Source organism: Acipenser ruthenus, chromosome 17 (assembly GCF_902713425.1).
Source record: "Acipenser ruthenus chromosome 17, fAciRut3.2 maternal haplotype, whole genome shotgun sequence".
Taxonomy (NCBI): domain Eukaryota; kingdom Metazoa; phylum Chordata; class Actinopteri; order Acipenseriformes; family Acipenseridae; genus Acipenser; species Acipenser ruthenus.
This window is the reverse complement of record NC_081205.1, coordinates 12,087,510-12,108,824: the sequence shown is the minus strand read 5'-3', so window position 1 is coordinate 12,108,824 and position 21,315 is coordinate 12,087,510. Positions and strand designations below refer to the sequence as shown.

General features: G+C 38.0%; 1 protein-coding gene and 18 non-coding genes across 19 annotated transcripts; 1 reads left to right on the top strand and 18 right to left on the bottom strand.

The window, feature by feature from the left end:
- Window positions 1-853: 853 nt before the first annotated feature.
- Window positions 854-925, bottom strand: trnaq-cug (transfer RNA glutamine (anticodon CUG)). Its single transcript has one exon. It is a non-coding gene; the product is annotated as a tRNA-Gln (tRNA).
- Window positions 926-2,639: 1,714 nt separating this feature from the next.
- Window positions 2,640-2,712, bottom strand: trnar-ucg (transfer RNA arginine (anticodon UCG)). Its single transcript has one exon. It is a non-coding gene; the product is annotated as a tRNA-Arg (tRNA).
- Window positions 2,713-3,422: 710 nt separating this feature from the next.
- trnar-ccu (transfer RNA arginine (anticodon CCU)) lies at window positions 3,423-3,495 on the bottom strand. The gene has a single exon. It is a non-coding gene; the product is annotated as a tRNA-Arg (tRNA).
- A 338-nt stretch (window positions 3,496-3,833) lies between these two features.
- Window positions 3,834-3,905, bottom strand: trnaq-cug (transfer RNA glutamine (anticodon CUG)). The gene has a single exon. It is a non-coding gene; the product is annotated as a tRNA-Gln (tRNA).
- Window positions 3,906-5,615: 1,710 nt separating this feature from the next.
- On the bottom strand, window positions 5,616-5,688 carry trnar-ucg (transfer RNA arginine (anticodon UCG)). Its single transcript has one exon. It is a non-coding gene; the product is annotated as a tRNA-Arg (tRNA).
- Window positions 5,689-6,397: 709 nt separating this feature from the next.
- trnar-ccu (transfer RNA arginine (anticodon CCU)) lies at window positions 6,398-6,470 on the bottom strand. Its single transcript has one exon. It is a non-coding gene; the product is annotated as a tRNA-Arg (tRNA).
- A 339-nt stretch (window positions 6,471-6,809) lies between these two features.
- Window positions 6,810-6,881, bottom strand: trnaq-cug (transfer RNA glutamine (anticodon CUG)). Its single transcript has one exon. It is a non-coding gene; the product is annotated as a tRNA-Gln (tRNA).
- A 1,701-nt stretch (window positions 6,882-8,582) lies between these two features.
- On the bottom strand, window positions 8,583-8,655 carry trnar-ucg (transfer RNA arginine (anticodon UCG)). Its single transcript has one exon. It is a non-coding gene; the product is annotated as a tRNA-Arg (tRNA).
- Window positions 8,656-9,760: 1,105 nt separating this feature from the next.
- On the bottom strand, window positions 9,761-9,832 carry trnaq-cug (transfer RNA glutamine (anticodon CUG)). Its single transcript has one exon. It is a non-coding gene; the product is annotated as a tRNA-Gln (tRNA).
- A 1,714-nt stretch (window positions 9,833-11,546) lies between these two features.
- Window positions 11,547-11,619, bottom strand: trnar-ucg (transfer RNA arginine (anticodon UCG)). The gene has a single exon. It is a non-coding gene; the product is annotated as a tRNA-Arg (tRNA).
- A 711-nt stretch (window positions 11,620-12,330) lies between these two features.
- trnar-ccu (transfer RNA arginine (anticodon CCU)) lies at window positions 12,331-12,403 on the bottom strand. Its single transcript has one exon. It is a non-coding gene; the product is annotated as a tRNA-Arg (tRNA).
- Window positions 12,404-12,734: 331 nt separating this feature from the next.
- trnaq-cug (transfer RNA glutamine (anticodon CUG)) lies at window positions 12,735-12,806 on the bottom strand. Its single transcript has one exon. It is a non-coding gene; the product is annotated as a tRNA-Gln (tRNA).
- Window positions 12,807-14,530: 1,724 nt separating this feature from the next.
- trnar-ucg (transfer RNA arginine (anticodon UCG)) lies at window positions 14,531-14,603 on the bottom strand. Its single transcript has one exon. It is a non-coding gene; the product is annotated as a tRNA-Arg (tRNA).
- Window positions 14,604-15,312: 709 nt separating this feature from the next.
- Window positions 15,313-15,385, bottom strand: trnar-ccu (transfer RNA arginine (anticodon CCU)). The gene has a single exon. It is a non-coding gene; the product is annotated as a tRNA-Arg (tRNA).
- A 336-nt stretch (window positions 15,386-15,721) lies between these two features.
- On the bottom strand, window positions 15,722-15,793 carry trnaq-cug (transfer RNA glutamine (anticodon CUG)). Its single transcript has one exon. It is a non-coding gene; the product is annotated as a tRNA-Gln (tRNA).
- Window positions 15,794-17,509: 1,716 nt separating this feature from the next.
- Window positions 17,510-17,582, bottom strand: trnar-ucg (transfer RNA arginine (anticodon UCG)). Its single transcript has one exon. It is a non-coding gene; the product is annotated as a tRNA-Arg (tRNA).
- A 708-nt stretch (window positions 17,583-18,290) lies between these two features.
- Window positions 18,291-18,363, bottom strand: trnar-ccu (transfer RNA arginine (anticodon CCU)). The gene has a single exon. It is a non-coding gene; the product is annotated as a tRNA-Arg (tRNA).
- A 335-nt stretch (window positions 18,364-18,698) lies between these two features.
- trnaq-cug (transfer RNA glutamine (anticodon CUG)) lies at window positions 18,699-18,770 on the bottom strand. Its single transcript has one exon. It is a non-coding gene; the product is annotated as a tRNA-Gln (tRNA).
- Window positions 18,771-19,173: 403 nt separating this feature from the next.
- On the top strand, window positions 19,174-21,143 carry LOC131697893 (large ribosomal subunit protein mL62-like; the record flags this gene model as incomplete). Its single annotated transcript, XM_058989637.1, has 4 exons — window positions 19,174-19,231; window positions 19,410-19,492; window positions 20,490-20,659; window positions 20,993-21,143. Coding segments are annotated over 4 exons (396 nt in total), but the record flags the coding sequence as incomplete, so codon positions are not given.
- Between the last annotated feature and the right edge of the window lie 172 nt (window positions 21,144-21,315).

Genomic DNA, 21,315 nt, shown 5'->3' with positions numbered 1-21,315 from the left:
TTGACTGACGCTTCTGTGAAGTAATGGTTTTATAAACAATACATACCGGTATGTGATTGTTAATATGAAATATATATAAAAGCGGCTGAAATGCAAACTGACAAAAAAAATCTAGCAGAGGATGGTTTCGATCCATCGACCTCTGGGTTATGGGCCCAGCACGCTTCCGCTGCGCCACTCTGCTTTTGCTCAGTTGTCAAATGTTTAATAAGATACTGTTAAATTAATTAATATAATGGACTGTTACTATTTAATCATTGCGGTTAACGTTACTTTAAGGTGGTAAAGTTAAATTACCTTTACCAGACACCGTGTTTAAATGGTTACTGACGCTAACCATGTTGAAATATATGTTTATTCATTTTTATGAATAATAGCTGAAGAGAGGGGAAACGTCTGGAAAGTTTATTATAAAACAGTCGTGAGAAAAAAACATACACGTTACACCCCAGATGGGACTCGAAACCACAATCCCTGGCTTAGGAGGCCAGTGCCTGATCCATTAGGCCACTGGGGCTCCTAAAGAAAATGTCATTCTTGTTCATATTTGTGTGCCTGACTATCGCTAAATACAGAATGAAAGGTAACCCAAAAAAAATTATTAACGCTTTACCTTTTTACCTGTACTGTACTCTGCAAGCTTTTTACGGTCACCTCGGATTTTTCAGTACAGGTTGCAAAAGCAGACAAAAGCAAATAAAAGTATTTCTGAGGGTTTTATACTTTAGATTTTATGGCTAAAAGGTGCCATCCCACAACTTTGCAGTGAATTTAAGAGTATTTAATGAACTGAGAAACGTCAGTTCGATGAAACACTTTTTAATAACTTAAGAATAATAATGCACTAAAACGAAGGTCCCACCGAGATTTGAACTCGGATCGCTGGATTCAGAGTCCAGAGTGCTAACCATTACACCATGGAACCCACATTTACGCCTTGGCCACGTAACTGTAATAAATACATCTTTTTTTTTTTTTTTTTTTTTTTTTTTTTTTTTTTTGTAAGCGTTTCTACTGCGATTGTTTTAATTAGCACTAATCTTGGACTACCTTACCCAGGGTAACATTACGCAGTCCAAGATTGGTTTTAATCGGGCTGTGAAAGCAGCCGAATATGTTTACAATGACTTGGATCCGGGAATCCAGAGCTTTAAAAACTGTAATAAGTCCAGACTAGTTTGGAAAAGCTTGTCTTCGTTCAGACTGTATCACAATCCCCCATCCTTCACTGCTATGACATAATAGTGTTGCATTGAATTACTACTTTTTATAAAGCATGTTATTGTGAAGCATGTTTACTGACGTGCACCTTTTGTTTTTGTGTAGATCTCCTCACCATTACCTACTGTCGAAGCAGTGGCCCTGGAGGCCAGAATGTTAATAAAGGTATGGAAATGGAAGTCTTTGTTAAAATATTCACAAGCATGTTTAATGTACAGGGTGATCAGGAGCACTGTTGTGGGGAAGCATTCTCCACAGAGTTAACAAGACAGGCAACAACATCACAGGTTACAGAGAGTCAGCTACTGTTGTGTTATAGTACATTTTTCGCATTTTGTTCTAGTAAACACACAAGCTGAAGTCCGGTTCCACATACAAACAGCTGGTTGGATTCCTGAAGATGCGCGACAAAAGATTATTTCTCAGGTAACATCAATACTAAGATTACATATTCACTGGAGCTGACTGCTAATAACATTGAAGAAATGTGAAAGTTAACTAACAGCTGGTGTGTAAAGGGTAAATATTTTAACTTCTAACTGAAATGAAAGCTTAACAAAAAACACCTCTATGAATCTGTGCTATACGATGAAAACATGAATAAAATCAGACATTGGTCTAATTAGTTTGTTATAAGGCTATGATTTTGATGCAGTACTTTTTAGTTCGTTTTACTGGCAAGGTGCGGCAAAAAAACAAGAATTCACGGAAAGTTGTCCAAATGTAGGTTTAGCTACATCAACATACACAAGAGCTTTTAAATAGTACACCAGAACCAATAATATAAAGACTTGCTTTTGACTGCTGGCAAGTTTAAATGTTACTTTAGAGTACAAAACTTTACCGTCCAGACTTCAGACTCCGACATCATTTCTGGTCAGAGTCGAGGGTCTCAGTGCGACAAATGTTTGAAATTCACCCTTTCGGGTTCCCTGTTGGTTGAGAGGACGGATGTACCAACGATGTCGCTTTTAAAACCTCTTGATAAGAGGTACAAACTCAGCACATTTACTTTAAATGTAAATGTATCCAATTTTGCGAATGCAATCTGTATTTAAAGTGTGAACAACAGCTGTGACCACTTTGCGCAGTCAAAAGTGCTGCGACACGACGCGTCCCGTACAGCAAATAGTGAAGCTGCACAGCTTGTAGTTGATTCACCTGCGATAGAAGGAATCTACGTAAGGAATTGATCATTTGACATATACTGGACTATACATTAGGTACATTTCTAACGAGATCACACTGATGTAGAACATATTTCTATATTTAAGCTAAATTATTTTCCTTACCACACCAAAGGAAAAGAGCCTATATCACTTTTTAAAACGCAGAAACATGTACACTGACTTACATTGTATTATTTGATCTGAAATACAAGTTACACAATTAATAAATAAAATCTAAAATAAAAAAAACGACCACGAAGGGACTCGAACCCTCAATCTTCTGATTCGAAGTCAGACGCCTTATCCATTAGGCCACGCGGTCTTTCACCGAAAGAGAGCGTTTACGTAAATACTTTCATCTATAATTAGCGTAGTTTGTACTACAGTATCAACGAAATATGTTTTCATAACAAAGCAAACAAGTACAGAACTACCACAGTCCCAAAGAGGTACGGTATTAAAAAAGCAGCCAGTAGCCCCGCCCATACCCTAAAGCTATGTGCTTACCCAATTGGCGCTGCCTCTTGTCTGTTATTTTCCTATTGCTGAGTGATGCCCCGCCCCTCGTACTCAGGGCACAAATGGAATTGACTGACGCTTCTGTGAAGTAATGGTTTTATAAACAATACATACCGGTATGTGATTGTTAATATGAAATATATATTAAAGCGGCTGAAATACAAACTGACAAAAAAAATCTAGCAGAGGATGGTTTCGATCCATCGACCTCTGGGTTATGGGCCCAGCACGCTTCCGCTGCGCCACTCTGCTTTTGCTCAGTTGTCAAATGTTTAATAAGATACTGTTAAATTAATTAATATAATGGACTACTATTTAATCATTAGCGGTTAACGTTACTTTAGGGTGGTAAGGTTAAATTGCCTTTACCAGACACCGTGTTTAAATGGTTACTGACGCTAACCATGTTGAAATATATGTTTATTTATTTTGATGAATAATAGCTGAAGAGAGGGGAAACGTCTGGAAAGTTTATTATAAAACAGTCGTGTGAAAAAAAAAACATACACGTTACACCCCAGATGGGACTCGAACCCACAATCCCTGGCTTAGGAGGCCAGTGCCTTATCCATTAGGCCACTGGGGCTCCTAAAGAAAATGCCGTTCTTGCTCATATTTGTGTGCCAGACTATCGCCAAATACAGAATGGAAGGTAACCCAAAAAAAAAAATTATTAACGCTTTACCTTTTTACCTGTACTGTACTCTGCAAGCTTTTTATGGTCACCTCGGATTTTTCAGTAGAGGTTGCAAAAGCAGACAAAAGCAAATAAAAGTATTTCTGAGGGTTTTATACTTTAGATTTTATGGCTAAAAGGTGCCATCCCACAACTTTGCAGTGAATTTCTCAGCATTTATTATGATAGAAACGTCAGTTCGACGAAACACTTTTTAATAACTTAAGAATAATAATGCACTGAAACGAAGGTCCCACCGAGATTTGAACTCGGATCGCTGGATTCAGAGTCCAGAGTGCTAACCATTACACCATGGAACCCACATTTACGCCTTGGCCACGTAACTGTAATAAATACATCTTTTTTTTTTTTTTTTTTTTTTTTTTTTTTTTTGTAAGCGTTTCTACTGCGATTGTTTTAATTAGCACTAATCTTGGACTACCTTACCCAGGGTAACATTACGCAGTCCAAGATTGGTTTTAATCGGGCTGTGAAAGCAGCCGAATATGTTTACAATGACTTGGATCCGGGAATCCAGAGCTTTAAAAACTGTAATAAGTCCAGACTAGTTTGGAAAAGCTTGTCTTCGTTCAGACTGTATCACAATCCCCCATCCTTCACTGCTATGACATAATAGTGTTGCATTGAATTACTACTTTTTATAAAGCATGTTATTGTGAAGCATGTTTACTGACGTGCACCTTTTGTTTTTGTGTAGATCTCCTCACCATTACCTACTGTCGAAGCAGTGGCCCTGGAGCCAGAATGTTAATAAAGGTATGGAAATGGAAGTCTTTGTTAAAATATTCACAAGCATGTTTAATGTACAGGGTGATCAGGAGCACTGTTGTGGGGAAGCATTCTCCACAGAGTTAACTAGACAGGCAACAACATCACAGGTTACAGAGAGTCAGCTACTGTTGTGTTATAGTACATTTTTCGCATTTTGTTCTAGTAAACACACAAGCTGAAGTCCGGTTCCACATACAAACAGCTGATTGGATTCCTGAAGATGCGCGACAAAAGATTATTTCTCAGGTAACATCAATACTAAGATTACATATTCACTGGAGCTGACTGCTAATAACATTGAAGAAATGTGAAAGTTAACTAACAGCTGGTGTGTAAAGGGTAAATATTTTAACTTCTAACTGAAATGAAAGCTTAACAAAAAACACCTCTATGAATCTGTGCTATACGATGAAAACATGAATAAAATCAGACATTGGTCTAATTAGTTTGTTATAAGGCTATGATTTTGATGCAGTACTTTTTAGTTCGTTTTACTGGCAAGGTGCGGCAAAAAAACAAGAATTCACGGAAAGTTGTCCAAATGTAGGTTTAGCTACATCAACATACACAAGAGCTTTTAAATAGTACACCAGAACCAATAATATAAAGACTTGCTTTTGACTGCTGGCAAGTTTAAATGTTACTTTAGAGTACAAAACTTTACCGTCCAGACTTCAGACTCCGACATCATTTCTGGTCAGAGTCGAGGGTCTCAGTGCGACAAATGTTTGAAATTCTCCCTTTCGGGTTCCCTGTTGGTTGAGAGGACGGATGTACCAACGATGTCGCTTTTAAAACCTCTTGATAAGAGGTACAAACTCAGCACATTTACTTTAAATGTAAATGTATCCAATTTTGCGAATGCAATCTGTATTTAAAGTGTGAGCAACAGCTGTGACCACTTTGCGCAGTCAAAAGTGCTGCGACACGACGCGTCCCGTACAGCAAATAGTGAAGCTGCACAGCTTGTAGTTGATTCACCTGCGATAGAAGGAATCTACGTAAGGAATTGATCATTTGACATATACTGGACTATACATTAGGTACATTTCTAACGAGATCACACTGATGTAGAACATATTTCTATATTTAAGCTAAATTATTTTCCTTACCACACCAAAGGAAAAGAGCCTATATCACTTTTTAAAACGCAGAAACATGTACACTGACTTACATTGTATTATTTGATCTGAAATACAAGTTACACAATTAATAAATAAAATCTAAAATAAAAAAAACGACCACGAAGGGACTCGAACCCTCAATCTTCTGATTCGAAGTCAGACGCCTTATCCATTAGGCCACGCGGTCTTTCACCGAAAGAGAGCGTTTACGTAAATACTTTCATCTATAATTAGCGTAGTTTGTACTACAGTATCAACGAAATATGTTTTCATAACAAAGCAAACAAGTACAGAACTACCACAGTCCCAAAGAGGTACGGTATTAAAAAAGCAGCCAGTAGCCCCGCCCATACCCTAAAGCTATGTGCTTACCCAATTGGCGCTGCCTCTTGTCTGTTATTTTCCTATTGCTGAGTGATGCCCCGCCCCTCGTACTCAGGGCACAAATGGAATTGACTGACGCTTCTGTGAAGTAATGGTTTTATAAACAATACATACCGGTATGTGATTGTTAATATGAAATATATATTAAAGCGGCTGAAATACAAACTGACAAAAAAAATCTAGCAGAGGATGGTTTCGATCCATCGACCTCTGGGTTATGGGCCCAGCACGCTTCCGCTGCGCCACTCTGCTTTTGCTCAGTTGTCAAATGTTTAATAAGATACTGTTAAATTAATTAATATAATGGACTACTATTTAATCATTAGCGGTTAACGTTACTTTAGGGTGGTAAGGTTAAATTGCCTTTACCAGACACCGTGTTTAAATGGTTACTGACGCTAACCATGTTGAAATATATGTTTATTTATTTTGATGAATAATAGCTGAAGAGAGGGGAAACGTCTGGAAAGTTTATTATAAAACAGTCGTGTGAAAAAAAAACATACACGTTACACCCCAGATGGGACTCGAACCCACAATCCCTGGCTTAGGAGGCCAGTGCCTTATCCATTAGGCCACTGGGGCTCCTAAAGAAAATGCCGTTCTTGCTCATATTTGTGTGCCAGACTATCGCTAAATACAGAATGGAAGGTAACCCAAAAAAAAAAAATTATTAACGCTTTACCTTTTTACCTGTACTGTACTCTGCAAGCTTTTTATGGTCACCTCGGATTTTTCAGTACAGGTTGCAAAAGCAGACAAAAGCAAATAAAAGTATTTCTGAGGGTTTTATACTTTAGATTTTATGGCTAAAAGGTGCCATCCCACAACTTTACAGTGAATTTCTCAGCATTTATTATGATAGAAACGTCAGTTAGACGAAACACTTTTTAATAACTTAAGAATAATAATGCACTGAAACGAAGGTCCCACCGAGATTTGAACTCGGATCGCTGGATTCAGAGTCCAGAGTGCTAACCATTACACCATGGAACCCACATTTACGCCTTGGCCACGTAACTGTAATAAATACATCTTTTTTTTTTTTTTTTTTTTTTTTGTAAGCGTTTCTACTGCGATTGTTTTAATTAGCACTAATCTTGGACTACCTTACCCAGGGTAACATTACGCAGTCCAAGATTGGTTTTAATCGGGCTGTGAAAGCAGCCGAATATGTTTACAATGACTTGGATCCGGGAATCCAGAGCTTTAAAAACTGTAATAAGTCCAGACTAGTTTGGAAAAGCTTGTCTTCGTTCAGACTGTATCACAATCCCCCATCCTTCACTGCTATGACATAATAGTGTTGCATTGAATTACTACTTTTTATAAAGCATGTTATTGTGAAGCATGTTTACTGACGTGCACCTTTTGTTTTTGTGTAGATCGCCTCACCATTACCTACTGTCGAAGCAGTGGCCCTGGAGGCCAGAATGTTAATAAAGGTATGGAAATGGAAGTCTTTGTTAAAATATTCACAAGCATGTTTAATGTACAGGGTGATCAGGAGCACTGTTGTGGGGAAGCATTCTCCACAGAGTTAACTAGACAGGCAACAACATCACAGGTTACAGAGAGTCAGCTATTGTTGTGTTATAGTACATTTTTCGCATTTTGTTCTAGTAAACACACAAGCTGAAGTCCGGTTTCACATACAAACAGCTGATTGGATTCCTGAAGATGCGCGACAAAAGATTATTTCTCAGGTAACATCAATACTAAGATTACATATTCACTGGAGCTGACTGCTAATAACATTGAAGAAATGTGAAAGTTAACTAACAGCTGGTGTGTAAAGGGTAAATATTTTAACTTCTAACTGAAATGAAAGCTTAACAAAAAACACCTCTATGAATCTGTGCTATACGATGAAAACATGAATAAAATCAGACATTGGTCTAATTAGTTTGTTATAAGGCTATGATTTTGATGCAGTACTTTTTAGTTCGTTTTACTGGCAAGGTGCGGCAAAAAAACAAGAATTCACGGAAAGTTGTCCAAATGTAGGTTTAGCTACATCAACATACACAAGAGCTTTTAAATAGTACACCAGAACCAATAATATAAAGACTTGCTTTTGACTGCTGGCAAGTTTAAATGTTACTTTAGAGTACAAAACTTTACCGTCCAGACTTCAGACTCCGACATCATTTCTGGTCAGAGTCGAGGGTCTCAGTGCGACAAATGTTTGAAATTCTCCCTTTCGGGTTCCCTGTTGGTTGAGAGGACGGATGTACCAACGATGTCGCTTTTAAAACCTCTTGATAAGAGGTACAAACTCAGCACATTTACTTTAAATGTAAATGTATCCAATTTTGCGAATGCAATCTGTATTTAAAGTGTGAACAACAGCTGTGACCACTTTGCGCAGTCAAAAGTGCTGCGACACGACGCGTCCCGTACAGCAAATAGTGAAGCTGCACAGCTTGTAGTTGATTCACCTGCGATAGAAGGAATCTACGTAAGGAATTGATCATTTGACATATACTGGACTATACATTAGGTACATTTCTAACGAGATCACACTGATGTAGAACATATTTCTATATTTAAGTTAAATTATTTTCCTTACCACACCAAAGGAAAAGAGCCTATATCACTTTTTAAAACGCAGAAACATGTACACTGACTTACATTGTATTATTTGATCTGAAATACAAGTTACACAATTAATAAATAAAATCTAAAATAAACAAACGACCACGAAGGGACTCAAACCCTCAATCTTCTGATTCGAAGTCAGACGCCTTATCCATTAGGCCACGCGGTCTTTCACCGAAAGAGAGCGTTTACGTAAATACTTTCATCTATAATTAGCGTAGTTTGTACTACAGTATCAACGAAATATTTTTTCATAACAAAGCAAACAAGTACAGAACTACCACAGTCCCAAAGAGGTACGGTATTAAAAAAGCAGCCAGTAGCCCCGCCCATACCCTAAAGCTATGTGCTTACCCAATTGGCGCTGCCTCTTGTCTGTTATTTTCCTATTGGGGAGTGATGCCCCGCCCCTCGTACTCAGGGCACAAAAGGAATTGACTGACGCTTCTGTGAAGTAATGGTTTTATAAACAATACATACCGGTATGTGATTGTTAATATAAAATATATATAAAAGCGGCTGAAATACAAACTGACAAAAAATATATAGCAGAGGATGGTTTCGATCCATCGACCTCTGGGTTATGGGCCCAGCACGCTTCCGCTGCGCCACTCTGCTTTTGCTCAGTTGTCAAATGTTTAATAAGATACTGTTAAATTAATTAATATAATGGACTACTATTTAATCATAGCGGTTAACGTTACTCTAGGGTGGTAAGGTTAAATTGCCTTTACCAGACACCGTGTTTAAATGGTTACTGACGCTAACCATGTTGAAATATATGTTTATTTATTTTGATGAATAATAGCTGAAAAGAGGGGAAACGTCTGGAAAGTTTATTATAAAACAGTCGTGAGAAAAAAAAAAACATACACGTTACACCCCAGATGGGACTCGAACCCACAATCCCTGGCTTAGGAGGCCAGGCCACTGGGGCTCCTAAAGAAAATGCCGTTCTTGCTCATATTTGTGTGCCAGACTATCGCTAAATACAGAAAGGAAGGTAACCCCCCAAAAAAATTATTAACGCTTTACCTTTTTACCTGTACTGTACTCTGCAAGCTTTTTATGGTCACCTCGGATTTTTCAGTACAGGTTGCAAAAGCAGACAAAAGCAAATAAAAGTATTTCTGAGGGTTTTATACTTTAGATTTTATGGCTAAAAGGTGCCATCCCACAACTTTGCAGTGAATTTCTCAGCATTTATTATGATAGAAACGTCAGTTCGACGAAACACGTTTTAATAACTTAAGAATAATAATGCACTGAAACGACGGTCCCACCGAGATTTGAAATCGGATTGCTGGATTCAGAGTCCAGAGTGCTAACCATTACACCATGGAACCCATATTTACGCCTTGGCCACGTAACTGTAATAAATACATCATTTTATTATTCGCTTTTTTTTTTTTTTTTTTTTGTGTAAGCGTTTCTACTGCGATTGTTTTAATTAGCACTAATCTTGGACTACCTTACCCAGGGTAACATTACGCAGTCCAAGATTGGTTTTAATCGGGCTGTGAAAGCAGCCGAATATGTTTACAATGACTTGGATCCGGGAATCCAGAGCTTTAAAAACTGTAATAAGTCCAGACTAGTTTGGAAAAGCTTGTCTTCGTTCAGACTGTATCACAATCCCCCATCCTTCACTGCTATGACATAATAGTGTTGCATTGAATTACTACTTTTTATAAAGCATGTTATTGTGAAGCATGTTTACTGACGTGCACCTTTTGTTTTTGTGTAGATCTCCTCACCATTACCTACTGTCGAAGCAGTGGCCCTGGAGGCCAGAATGTTAATAAAGGTATGGAAATGGAAGTCTTTGTTAAAATATTCACAAGCATGTTTAATGTACAGGGTGATCAGGAGCACTGTTGTGGGGAAGCATTCTCCACAGAGTTAACTAGACAGGCAACAACATCACAGGTTACAGAGAGTCAGCTACTGTTGTGTTATAGTACATTTTTCACATTTTGTTCTAGTAAACACACAAGCTGAAGTCCGGTTCCACATACAAACAGCTGATTGGATTCCTGAAGATGTGCGACAAAAGATTATTTCTCAGGTAACATCAATACTAAGATTACATATTCACTGGAGCTGACTGCTAATAACATTGAAGAAATGTGAAAGTTAACTAACAGCTGGTGTGTAAAGGGTAAATATTTTAACTTCTAACTGAAATGAAAGCTTAACAAAAAACACCTCTATGAATCTGTGCTATACGATGAAAACATGAATAAAATCAGACATTGGTCTAATTAGTTTGTTATAAGGCTATGATTTTGATGCAGTACTTTTTAGTTCGTTTTACTGGCAAGGTGCGGCAAAAAAACAAGAATTCACGGAAAGTTGTCCAAATGTAGGTTTAGCTACATCAACATACACAAGAGCTTTTAAATAGTACACCAGAACCAATAATATAAAGACTTGCTTTTGACTGCTGGCAAGTTTAAATGTTACTTTAGAGTACAAAACTTTACCGTCCAGACTTCAGACTCCGACATCATTTCTGGTCAGAGTCGAGGGTCTCAGTGCGACAAATGTTTGAAATTCTCCCTTTTGGGTTCCCTGTTGGTTGAGAGGACGGATGTACCAACGATGTCGCTTTTAAAACCTCTTGATAAGAGGTACAAACTCAGCACATTTACTTTAAATGTAAATGTATCCAATTTTGCGAATGCAATCTGTATTTAAAGTGTGAACAACAGCTGTGACCACTTTGCGCAGTCAAAAGTGCTGCGACACGACGCGTCCCGTACAGCAAATAGTGAAGCTGCACAGCTTGTAGTTGATTCACCTGCGATAGAAGGAATCTACGTAAGGAATTGATCATTTGACATATACTGGACTATACATTAGGTACATTTCTAACGAGATCACACTGATGTAGAACATATTTCTATATTTAAGCTAAATTATTTTCCTTACCACACCAAAGGAAAAGAGCCTATATCACTTTTTAAAACGCATTAACATGTACACTGACTTACATTGTATTATTTGATCTGAAATACAAGTTACACAATTAATAAATAAAATCTAAAATAAAAAAAACGACCACGAAGGGACTCGAACCCTCAATCTTCTGATTCGAAGTCAGACGCCTTATCCATTAGGCCACGCGGTCTTTCACCGAAAGAGAGCGTTTACGTAAATACTTTCATCTATAATTAGCGTAGTTTGTACTACAGTATCAACGAAATATTTTTTCATAACAAAGCAAACAAGTACAGAACTACCACAGTCCCAAAGAGGTACGGTATTAAAAAAGCAGCCAGTAGCCCCGCCCATACCCTAAAGCTATGTGCTTACCCAATTGGCGCTGCCTCTTGTCTGTTATTTTCCTATTGCTGAGTGATGCCCCGCCCCTCGTACTCAGGGCACAAATGGAATTGACTGACGCTTCTGTGAAGTAATGGTTTTATAAACAATACATACCGGTATGTGATTGTTAATATGAAATATATATATAAAAGCGGCTGAAATACAAACTGACAAAAAAAATCTAGCAGAGGATGGTTTCGATCCATCGACCTCTGGGTTATGGGACCAGCACGCTTCCGCTGCGCCTCTCTGCTTTTCCTCAGTTGTCAAATGTTTAATAAGATACTGTTAAATTAATTAATATAATGGACTACTATTTAATCATAGCGGTTAACGTTACTTTAGGGTGGTAAGGTTAAATTGCCTTTACCAGACACCGTGTTTAAATGGTTACTGACGCTAACCATGTTGAAATATATGTTTATTTATTTTGATGAATAATAGCTGAAGAGAGGGGAAACGTCTGGAAAGTTTATTATAAAACAGTCGTGAGAAAAAAAAAAAATACACGTTACACCCCAGATGGGACTCGAACCCACAATCCCTGGCTTAGGAGGCCAGTGCCTTATCCATTAGGCCACTGGGGCTCCTAAAGAAAATGCCGGTCTTGCTCATATTTGTGTGCCTGACTATCGCTAAATACAGAATGGAAGGTAACCCAAAAAAAAAAAATATTAACGCTTTACCTTTTTACCTGTTCTGTACTCTGCAAGCTTTTTATGGTCACCTCGGATTTTTCAGTACAGGTTGCAAAAGCAGACAAAAGCAAATAAAAGTATTTCTGAGGGTTTTATACTTTATGGCTAAAAGGTGCCATCCCACAACTTTGCAGTGAATTTCTCAGCATTTATTATGATAGAAACGTCAGTTCGACGAAACACTTTTTAATAACTTAAGAATAATAATGCACTGAAACAAAGGTCCCACCGAGATTTGAACTCGGATCGCTGGATTCAGAGTCCAGAGTGCTAACCATTACACCATGGAACCTATATTTACGCCTTGGCCACGTAACTGTAATAAATACATCATTTTATTATTATTCTCTTTTTTTTTTTTTTGTTGTTGTTGTGTGTGTAAGCGTTTCTACTGCGATTGTTTTAATTAGCACTAATCTTGGACTACCTTACCCAGGGTAACATTACGCAGTCCAAGATTGGTTTTGATCGGGCTGTGAAAGCAGCCGAATATGTTTACAATGACTTGGATCCGGGAATCCAGAGCTTTAAAAACTGTAATAAGTCCAGACTAGTTTGGAAAAGCTTGTCTTCGTTCAGACTGTATCACAATCCCCCATCCTTCACTGCTATGACATAATAGTGTTGCATTGAATTACTACTTATTATAAAGCATGTTATTGTGAAGCATGTTTACTGACGTGCACCTTTTGTTTTTGTGTAGATCGCCTCACCATTACCTACTGTCGAAGCAGTGGCCCTGGAGGCCAGAATGTTAATAAAGGTATGGAAATGGAAGTCTTTGTTAAAATATTCACAAGCATGTTTAATGTACAGGGTGATCAGGAGCACTGTTGTGGGGAAGCATTCTCCACAGAGTTAACTAGACAGGCAACAACATCACAGGTTACAGAGAGTCAGCTACTGTTGTGTTATAGTACATTTTTCACATTTTGTTCTAGTAAACACACAAGCTGAAGTCCGGTTCCACATGCAAACAGCTGATTGGATTCCTGAAGATGTGCGACAAAAGATTATTTCTCAGGTAACATCAATAGTAAGATTACATATTCACTGGAGCTGACTGCTAATAACATTGAAGAAATGTGAAAGTTAACTAACAGCTGGTGTGTAAAGGGTAAATATTTTAACTTCTAACTGAAATGAAAGCTTAACAAAAAACACCTCTATGAATCTGTGCTATACGATGAAAACATGAATAAAATCAGACATTGGTCTAATTAGTTTGTTATAAGGCTATGATTTTGATGCAGTACTTTTTAGTTCGTTTTACTGGCAAGGTGCGGCAAAAAAACAAGAATTCACGGAAAGTTGTCCAAATGTAGGTTTAGCTACATCAACATACACAAGAGCTTTTAAATAGTACACCAGAACCAATAATATAAAGACTTGCTTTTGACTGCTGGCAAGTTTAAATGTTACTTTAGAGTACAAAACTTTACCGTCCAGACTTCAGACTCCGACATCATTTCTGGTCAGAGTCGAGGGTCTCAGTGCGACAAATGTTTGAAATTCTCCCTTTCGGGTTCCCTGTTGGTTGAGAGGACGGATGTACCAACGATGTCGCTTTTAAAACCTCTTGATAAGAGGTACAAACTCAGCACATTTACTTTAAATGTAAATGTATCCAATTTTGCGAATGCAATCTGTATTTAAAGTGTGAACAACAGCTGTGACCACTTTGCGCAGTCAAAAGTGCTGCGACACGATGCGTCCCGTACAGCAAATAGTGAAGCTGCACAGCTTGTAGTTGATTCATCTGCGATAGAAGGAATCTACGTAAGGAATTGATCATTTGACATATACTGGACTATACATTAGGTACATTTCTAACGAGATCACACTGATGTAGAACATATTTCTATATTTAAGTTAAATTATTTTCCTTACCACACTAAAGGAAAAGAGCCTATATCACTTTTTAAAACGCAGAAACATGTACACTGACTTACATTGTATTATTTGATCTGAAATACAAGTTACACAATTAATAAATAAAATCTAAAATAAAAAAAACGACCACGAAGGGACTCGAACCCTCAATCTTCTGATTCGAAGTCAGACGTCTTATCCATTAGGCCACGCGGTCTTTCACCCAAAGAGAGCGTTTACGTAAATACTTTAATCTATAATTAGCGTAGTTTGTACTACAGTATCAACGAAATATTTTTTCATAACAAAGCAAACAAGTACAGAACTACCACAGTCCCAAAGAGGTACGGAATTAAAAAAGCAGCCAGTAGCCCCGCCCATACCCTAAAGCTATGTGCTTACCCAATTGGCGCTGCCTCTTGTCTGTTATTTTCCTATTGCTGAGTGATGCCCCGCCCCTCGTACTCAGGGCACAAATGGAATTGACTGACGCTTCTGTGAAGTAATGGTTTTATAAACAATACATACCGGTATGTGATTGTTAATATGAAATATATATAAAAGCGGCTGAAATACATACTGACAAAAAAAATCTAGCAGAGGATGGTTTCGATCCATCGACCTCTGGGTTATGGACCCAGCACGCTTCCGCTGCGCCACTCTGCTAATGCTCAGTTGTCAAATGTTTAATAAGATACTGTTAAATTAATTAATATAATGGACTACTATTTAATCATAGCGGTTAACGTTACTTTAGGGTGGTAAGGTTAAATTGCCTTTACCAGACACCGTGTTTAAATGGTTACTGACGCTAACCATGTTGAAATATATGTTTATTTATTTTGATGAATAATAGCTGAAGAGAGGGGAAACGTCTGGAAAGTTTATTATAAAACAGTCGTGAGAAAAAAAAAACATACACGTTCCACCCCAGATGAGACTCGAACCCACAATCCCTGGCTTAGGAGGCCAGTGCCTTATCCATTAGGCCACTGGGGCTCCTAAAGAAAATGCCGTTCTTGCTCATATTTGTGTGCCTGACTATCGCTAAATACAGAATGGAAGGTAACCCAAAAAAAAATTATTAACGCTTTACCTTTTTACCTGTACTGTACTCTGCAAGCTTTTTACGGTCACCTCGGATTTTTCAGTACAGGTTGCAAAAGCAGACAAAAGCAAATAAAAGTATTTCTGAGGGTTTTATACTTTAGATTTTATGGCTAAAAGGTGCCATCCCACAACTTTGCAGTGAATTTCTAAGCATTTATTATGATAGAAACGTCAGTTCGACGAAACACTTTTTAATAACTTAAGAATAATAATGCACTAAAACGAAGGTCCCACCGAGATTTGAACTCGGCTCGCTGGATTCAGAGTCCAGAGTGCTAACCATTACACCATGGAACCCATATTTACGTTTTGGCCACGTAACTGTAATAAATACATCATTTTATTATTCGCCTTTTTTTTTTTTTTTTTTTTTTTTGTGTGTGTGTAAGCGTTTCTACTGCGATTGTTTTAATTAGCACTAATCTTGGACTACCTTTCACAGGGTAACATTACACAGTCCAAGATTGGTTTTAATCGGGCTGTGAAAGCAGCCGAATATGTTTACAATGACTTGGATCCGGGAATCCAGAGCTTTAAAAACTGTAATAAGTCCAGACTAGTTTGGAAAAGCTTGTCTTCTTTCAGACTGTATCACAATCCCCCATCCTTCACTGCTATGACATAATAGTGTTGCATTGAATTACTACTTTTTATAAAGCATGTTATTGTGAAGCATGTTTACTGACGTGCACCTTTTGTTTTTGTGTAGATCGCCTCACCATTACCTACTGTCGAAGCAGTGGCCCTGTGGGCCAGAATGTTAATAAAGGTATGGAAATGGAAGTCTTTGTTAAAATATTCACAAGCATGTTTAATGTACAGGGTGATCAGGAGCACTGTTGTGGGGAAGCATTCTCCACAGAGTTAACTAGACAGGCACAGGTTATAGAGAGTCAGCTACTGTTGTGTTATAGTACATTTTTCACATTTTGTTCTAGTAAACACACAAGCTGAAGTCCGGTTCCACATACAAACAGCTGATTGGATTCCTGAAGATGTGCGACAAAAGATTATTTCTCAGGTAACATCAATACTAAGATTACATATTCACTGGAGCTGACTGCTAATAACATTGAAGAAATGTGAAAGTTAACTAACAGCTGGTGTGTAAAGGGTAAATATTTTAACTTCTAACTGAAATGAAAGCTTAACAAAAAACACCTCTATGAATCTGTGCTATACGATGAAAACATGAATAAAATCAGACATTGGTCTAATTAGTTTGTTATAAGGCTATGATTTTGATGCAGTACTTTTTAGTTCGTTTTACTGGCAAGGTGCGGCAAAAAAACAAGAATTCACGGAAAGTTGTCCAAATGTAGGTTTAGCTACATCAACATACACAAGAGCTTTTAAATAGTACACCAGAACCAATAATATAAAGACTTGCTTTTGACTGCTGGCAAGTTTAAATGTTACTTTAGAGTACAAAACTTTACCGTCCAGACTTCAGACTCCGACATCATTTCTGGTCAGAGTCGAGGGTCTCAGTGCGACAAATGTTTGAAATTCTCCCTTTCGGGTTCCCTGTTGGTTGAGAGGACGGATGTACCAACGATGTCGCTTTTAAAACCTCTTGATAAGAGGTACAAACTCAGCACATTTACTTTAAATGTAAATGTATCCAATTTTGCGAATGCAATCTGTATTTAAAGTGTGAACAACAGCTGTGACCACTTTGCGCAGTCAAAAGTGCTGCGACACGACGCGTCCCGTACAGCAAATAGTGAAGCTGCACAGCTTGTAGTTGATTCACCTGCGATAGAAGGAATCTACGTAAGGAATTGATCATTTGACATATACTGGACTATACATTAGGTACATTTCTAACGAGATCACACTGATGTAGAACATATTTCTATATTTAAGTTAAATTATTTTCCTTACCACACTAAAGGAAAAGAGCCTATATCACTTTTTAAAACGCAGAAACATGTACACTGACTTACATTGTATTATTTGATCTGAAATACAAGTTACACAATTAATGAATAAAATAAAAAATAAATAAAACGACCACGAAGGGACTCGAACCCTCAATCTTCTGATTCGAAGTCAGACGCCTTATCCATTAGGCCACGCGGTCTTTCACCAAAAGAGAGCGTTTACGTAAATACTTTCATCTATAATTAGCGTAGTTTGTACTACAGTATCAACGAAATATTTTTTCATAACAAAGCAAACAAGTACAGAACTACCACAGTCCCAAAGAGGTACGGAATTAAAAAAGCAGCCAGTAGCCCCGCCCATACCCTAAAGCTATGTGCTTACCCAATTGGCGCTGCCTCTTGTCTGTTATTTTCCTATTGCTGAGTGATGCCCCGCCCCTCGTACTCAGGGCACAAATGGAATTGACTGACGCTTCTGTGAAGTAATGGTTTTATAAACAATACATACCGGTATGTGATTGTTAATATGAAATATATATAAAAGCGGCTGAAATACAAACTGACAAAAAAAATCTAGCAGAGGATGGTTTCGATCCATCGACCTCTGGGTTATGGGCCCAGCACGCTTCCGCTGCGCCACTCTGCTTTTGCTCATTTGTCAAATGTTTAATAAGATACTGTTAAATTAATTAATATAATGGACTACTATTTAATCATAGCGGTTAACGTTACTTTAGGGTGGTAAGGTTAAATTGCCTTTACCAGACACCGTGTTTAAATGGTTACTGACGCTAACCATGTTGAAATATATGTTTATTTATTTTGATGAATAATAGCTGAAGAGAGGGGAAACGTCTGGAAAGTTTTTTATAAAACAGTCGTGAGAAAAAAAAACATACACGTTACACCCCAGATGGGACTCGAACCCACAATCCCTGGCTTAGGAGGCCAGTGCCTTATCCATTAGGCCACTGGGGCTCCTAAAGAAAATGCCGTTCTTGCTCATATTTGTGTGCCTGACTATCGATAAATACAGAATGGAAGGTAAACCAAAAAAAAATTATTAACGCTTTACCTTTTTACCTGTACTGTACTCTGCAAGTTTTTACGGTCACCTTGGATTTTTCAGTACAGGTTGCAAAAGCAGACAAAAGCAAATAAAAGTATTTCTGAGGGTTTTATACTTTAGATTTTATGGCTAAAAGGTGCCATCCCACAACTTTGCAGTGAATTTCTCAGCATTTATTATGATAGAAACGTCAGTTCGACGAAACACTTTTTAATAACTTAAGAATAATAATGCACTGAAACGAAGGTCCCACCGAGATTTGAACTCGGATCGCTGGATTCAGAGTCCAGAGAGCTAACCATTACACCATGGAACCCATATTCACGCCTTGGCCACGTAACTTTAATAAATACATCATTTTATTATTATTCTCTGTGTGTGTGTGTGTGTGTGTAAGCGTTTCTACTGCGATTGTTTTAATTAGCACTAATCTTGGACTACCTTTCCCAGGGTAACATTACACAGTCCAAGATTGGTTTTAATCGGGCTGTGAAAGCAACCGAATATGTTTACAATGACTTGGATCCGGGAATCCAGAGCTTTAAAAACTGTAATAAGTCCAGACTAGTTTGGAAAAGCTTGTCTTCGTTCAGACTGTATCACAATCCCCCATCCTTCACTGCTATGACATAATAGTGTTGCATTGAATTACTACTTTTTATAAAGCATGTTATTTTGAAGCATGTTTACTGACGTGCACCTTTTGTTTTTGTGTAGATCGCCTCACCATTACCTACTGTCGAAGCAGTGGCCCTGGGGGCCAGAATGTTAATAAAGGTATGGAAATGGAAGTCTTTGTTAAAATATTCACAAGCATGTTTAATGTACACGGTGATCAGGAGCACTGTTGTGGGGAAGCATTCTCCACAGAGTTAACTAGACAGGCAACAACATCACAGGTTATAGAGAGTCAGCTACTGTTGTGTTCTAGTACATTTTTCACATTTTGTTCTAGTAAACACACAAGCTGAAGTCCGGTTCCACATACAAACAGCTGATTGGATTCCTGAAGATGTGCGACAAAAGATTATTTCTCAGGTAACATCAATACTAAGATTACATATTCACTGGAGCTGACTGCTAATAACATTGAAGAAATGTGAAAGTTAACTAACAGCTGGCGTGTAAAGGGTAAATATTGTAACTTGTAACTGAAATGAAAGCTTAACAAGAAACACCTCTATGAATCTGTGCTATACGATGAAAACATGAATAAAATCAGACATTGGTCTAATTAGTTTGTTATAAGGCTATGATTTTGATGCAGTACTTTTTAGTTCATTTTACTGGCAAGGTGCGGCAAAAAAACAAGAATTCACGGAAAGTTGTCCAAATGTAGGTTTAGCTACATCAACATACACAAGAGCATTTAAATAGTACACCAGAACCAATAATATAAAGACTTGCTTTTGACTGCTGGCAAGTTTAAATGTTACTTTAGAGTGAACCAGGATTTCGAGTTTTCCACGATTCGGAAATAGAATGTTGTAAAAAGAGCCTCTAAGTTGGAAAACTTCTGTTCTCCGATGCATTGTTGTTCTTTCTTTACAGAAAACAGCTCTCACAATTGTTTTTCTTTTAGCTGTCACCCATTTACATACTTGCTCGCTCAGTTATCTCATTCGCTGACCTACACAGATTAGTATTTTCAGTACATTTTTTAACGGAAATAAAGGAAGCGCCTCATCAAATGTGTTTCACATCTATTTTCAGGCGTCCAAGACTACATTCAAATTCACGATTTTCAGGATTTCCATGACCTCTGTGACAAAATCGTAGCCTTAGTTTTACTTACAAAAAAATACCACGAATTGCATACATCAGGGGATAGCAGCGTGACATAGTACACAGCTGCGTGACACTGGGACATTTACAAAATTGAGGAGGTGTGTATACTTTTTTTTTGTAAGTAAATAAATATCAGGGACTTTAATATGTTCTACTGTTTTGAGCACTACATGTAATAGGTCAGGCCTCAGAACTGGCTGTTAAAACCCTGTTAGTTATGTTTTTATTGATTTATTTTGCATCTCAGCATACAAACCGAATAAACAGAAGTGGGGAGCTGATCGTCACCTCGGAAGTGAGCCGGTACCAGATGCGCAATCTGTCTGACTGTTTGCAGAAGATCCGAGACATGATCGCTGCTGCCAGCGTGAAACACAGGCAGCCTTCCCAAGAAGACGTGGCTCTCCGACGCTACAGGTAATCTTCCTGTGACACCAGGATCTGATCAGGGCTGCCAAGAGCTCATTTAAAACTGGGAGCATTACCTTGTACCACGACACAGCAATGCACTAGCCCTCAATTATACTATTTCAGATGCTGATCCTTCCCGTAGCAAACAATCTAACCGCACTCTGCTCTAAGAGGGTTGTGATATTGGCGTCACTTCTTGGATTTTGGATGATAACAGATATTAGCTTCATGCTCATTTTCCCATATCCAGTTGTCTTCATGTTTACAAACTATTTGATCAGAGATGCCGTAACCTTACAATTTGCCTCCAGAGCAAATTAACATTGTTTCTCTTTTCAGGATAGACAAAATGAACCGAGAACGCCTGCAGCAAAAGAAAATGCACACTGCAGTGAAGCGAAGCCGACGCGAGGAGTTTGATTGAAGGTGATGCCAGGATATGAAGGCTGGCTGCATTGAAGCAATCTGTAAAGAATAAATGAATGACTTGTACAAAGTGTTGTTTGCTCCTCGTTTATTTTAATTTGTCGGCTGGTTTTGCTGGGTTGGGTAATTGGAAGTTATGAATAGTTTTCTAAATAGTTACTCGGATGTACCACATGTGTAAGAGTTGATCAGTTGAAAGAGGCATGATCAGTATGACTCTAAAATACTGGCTGGCA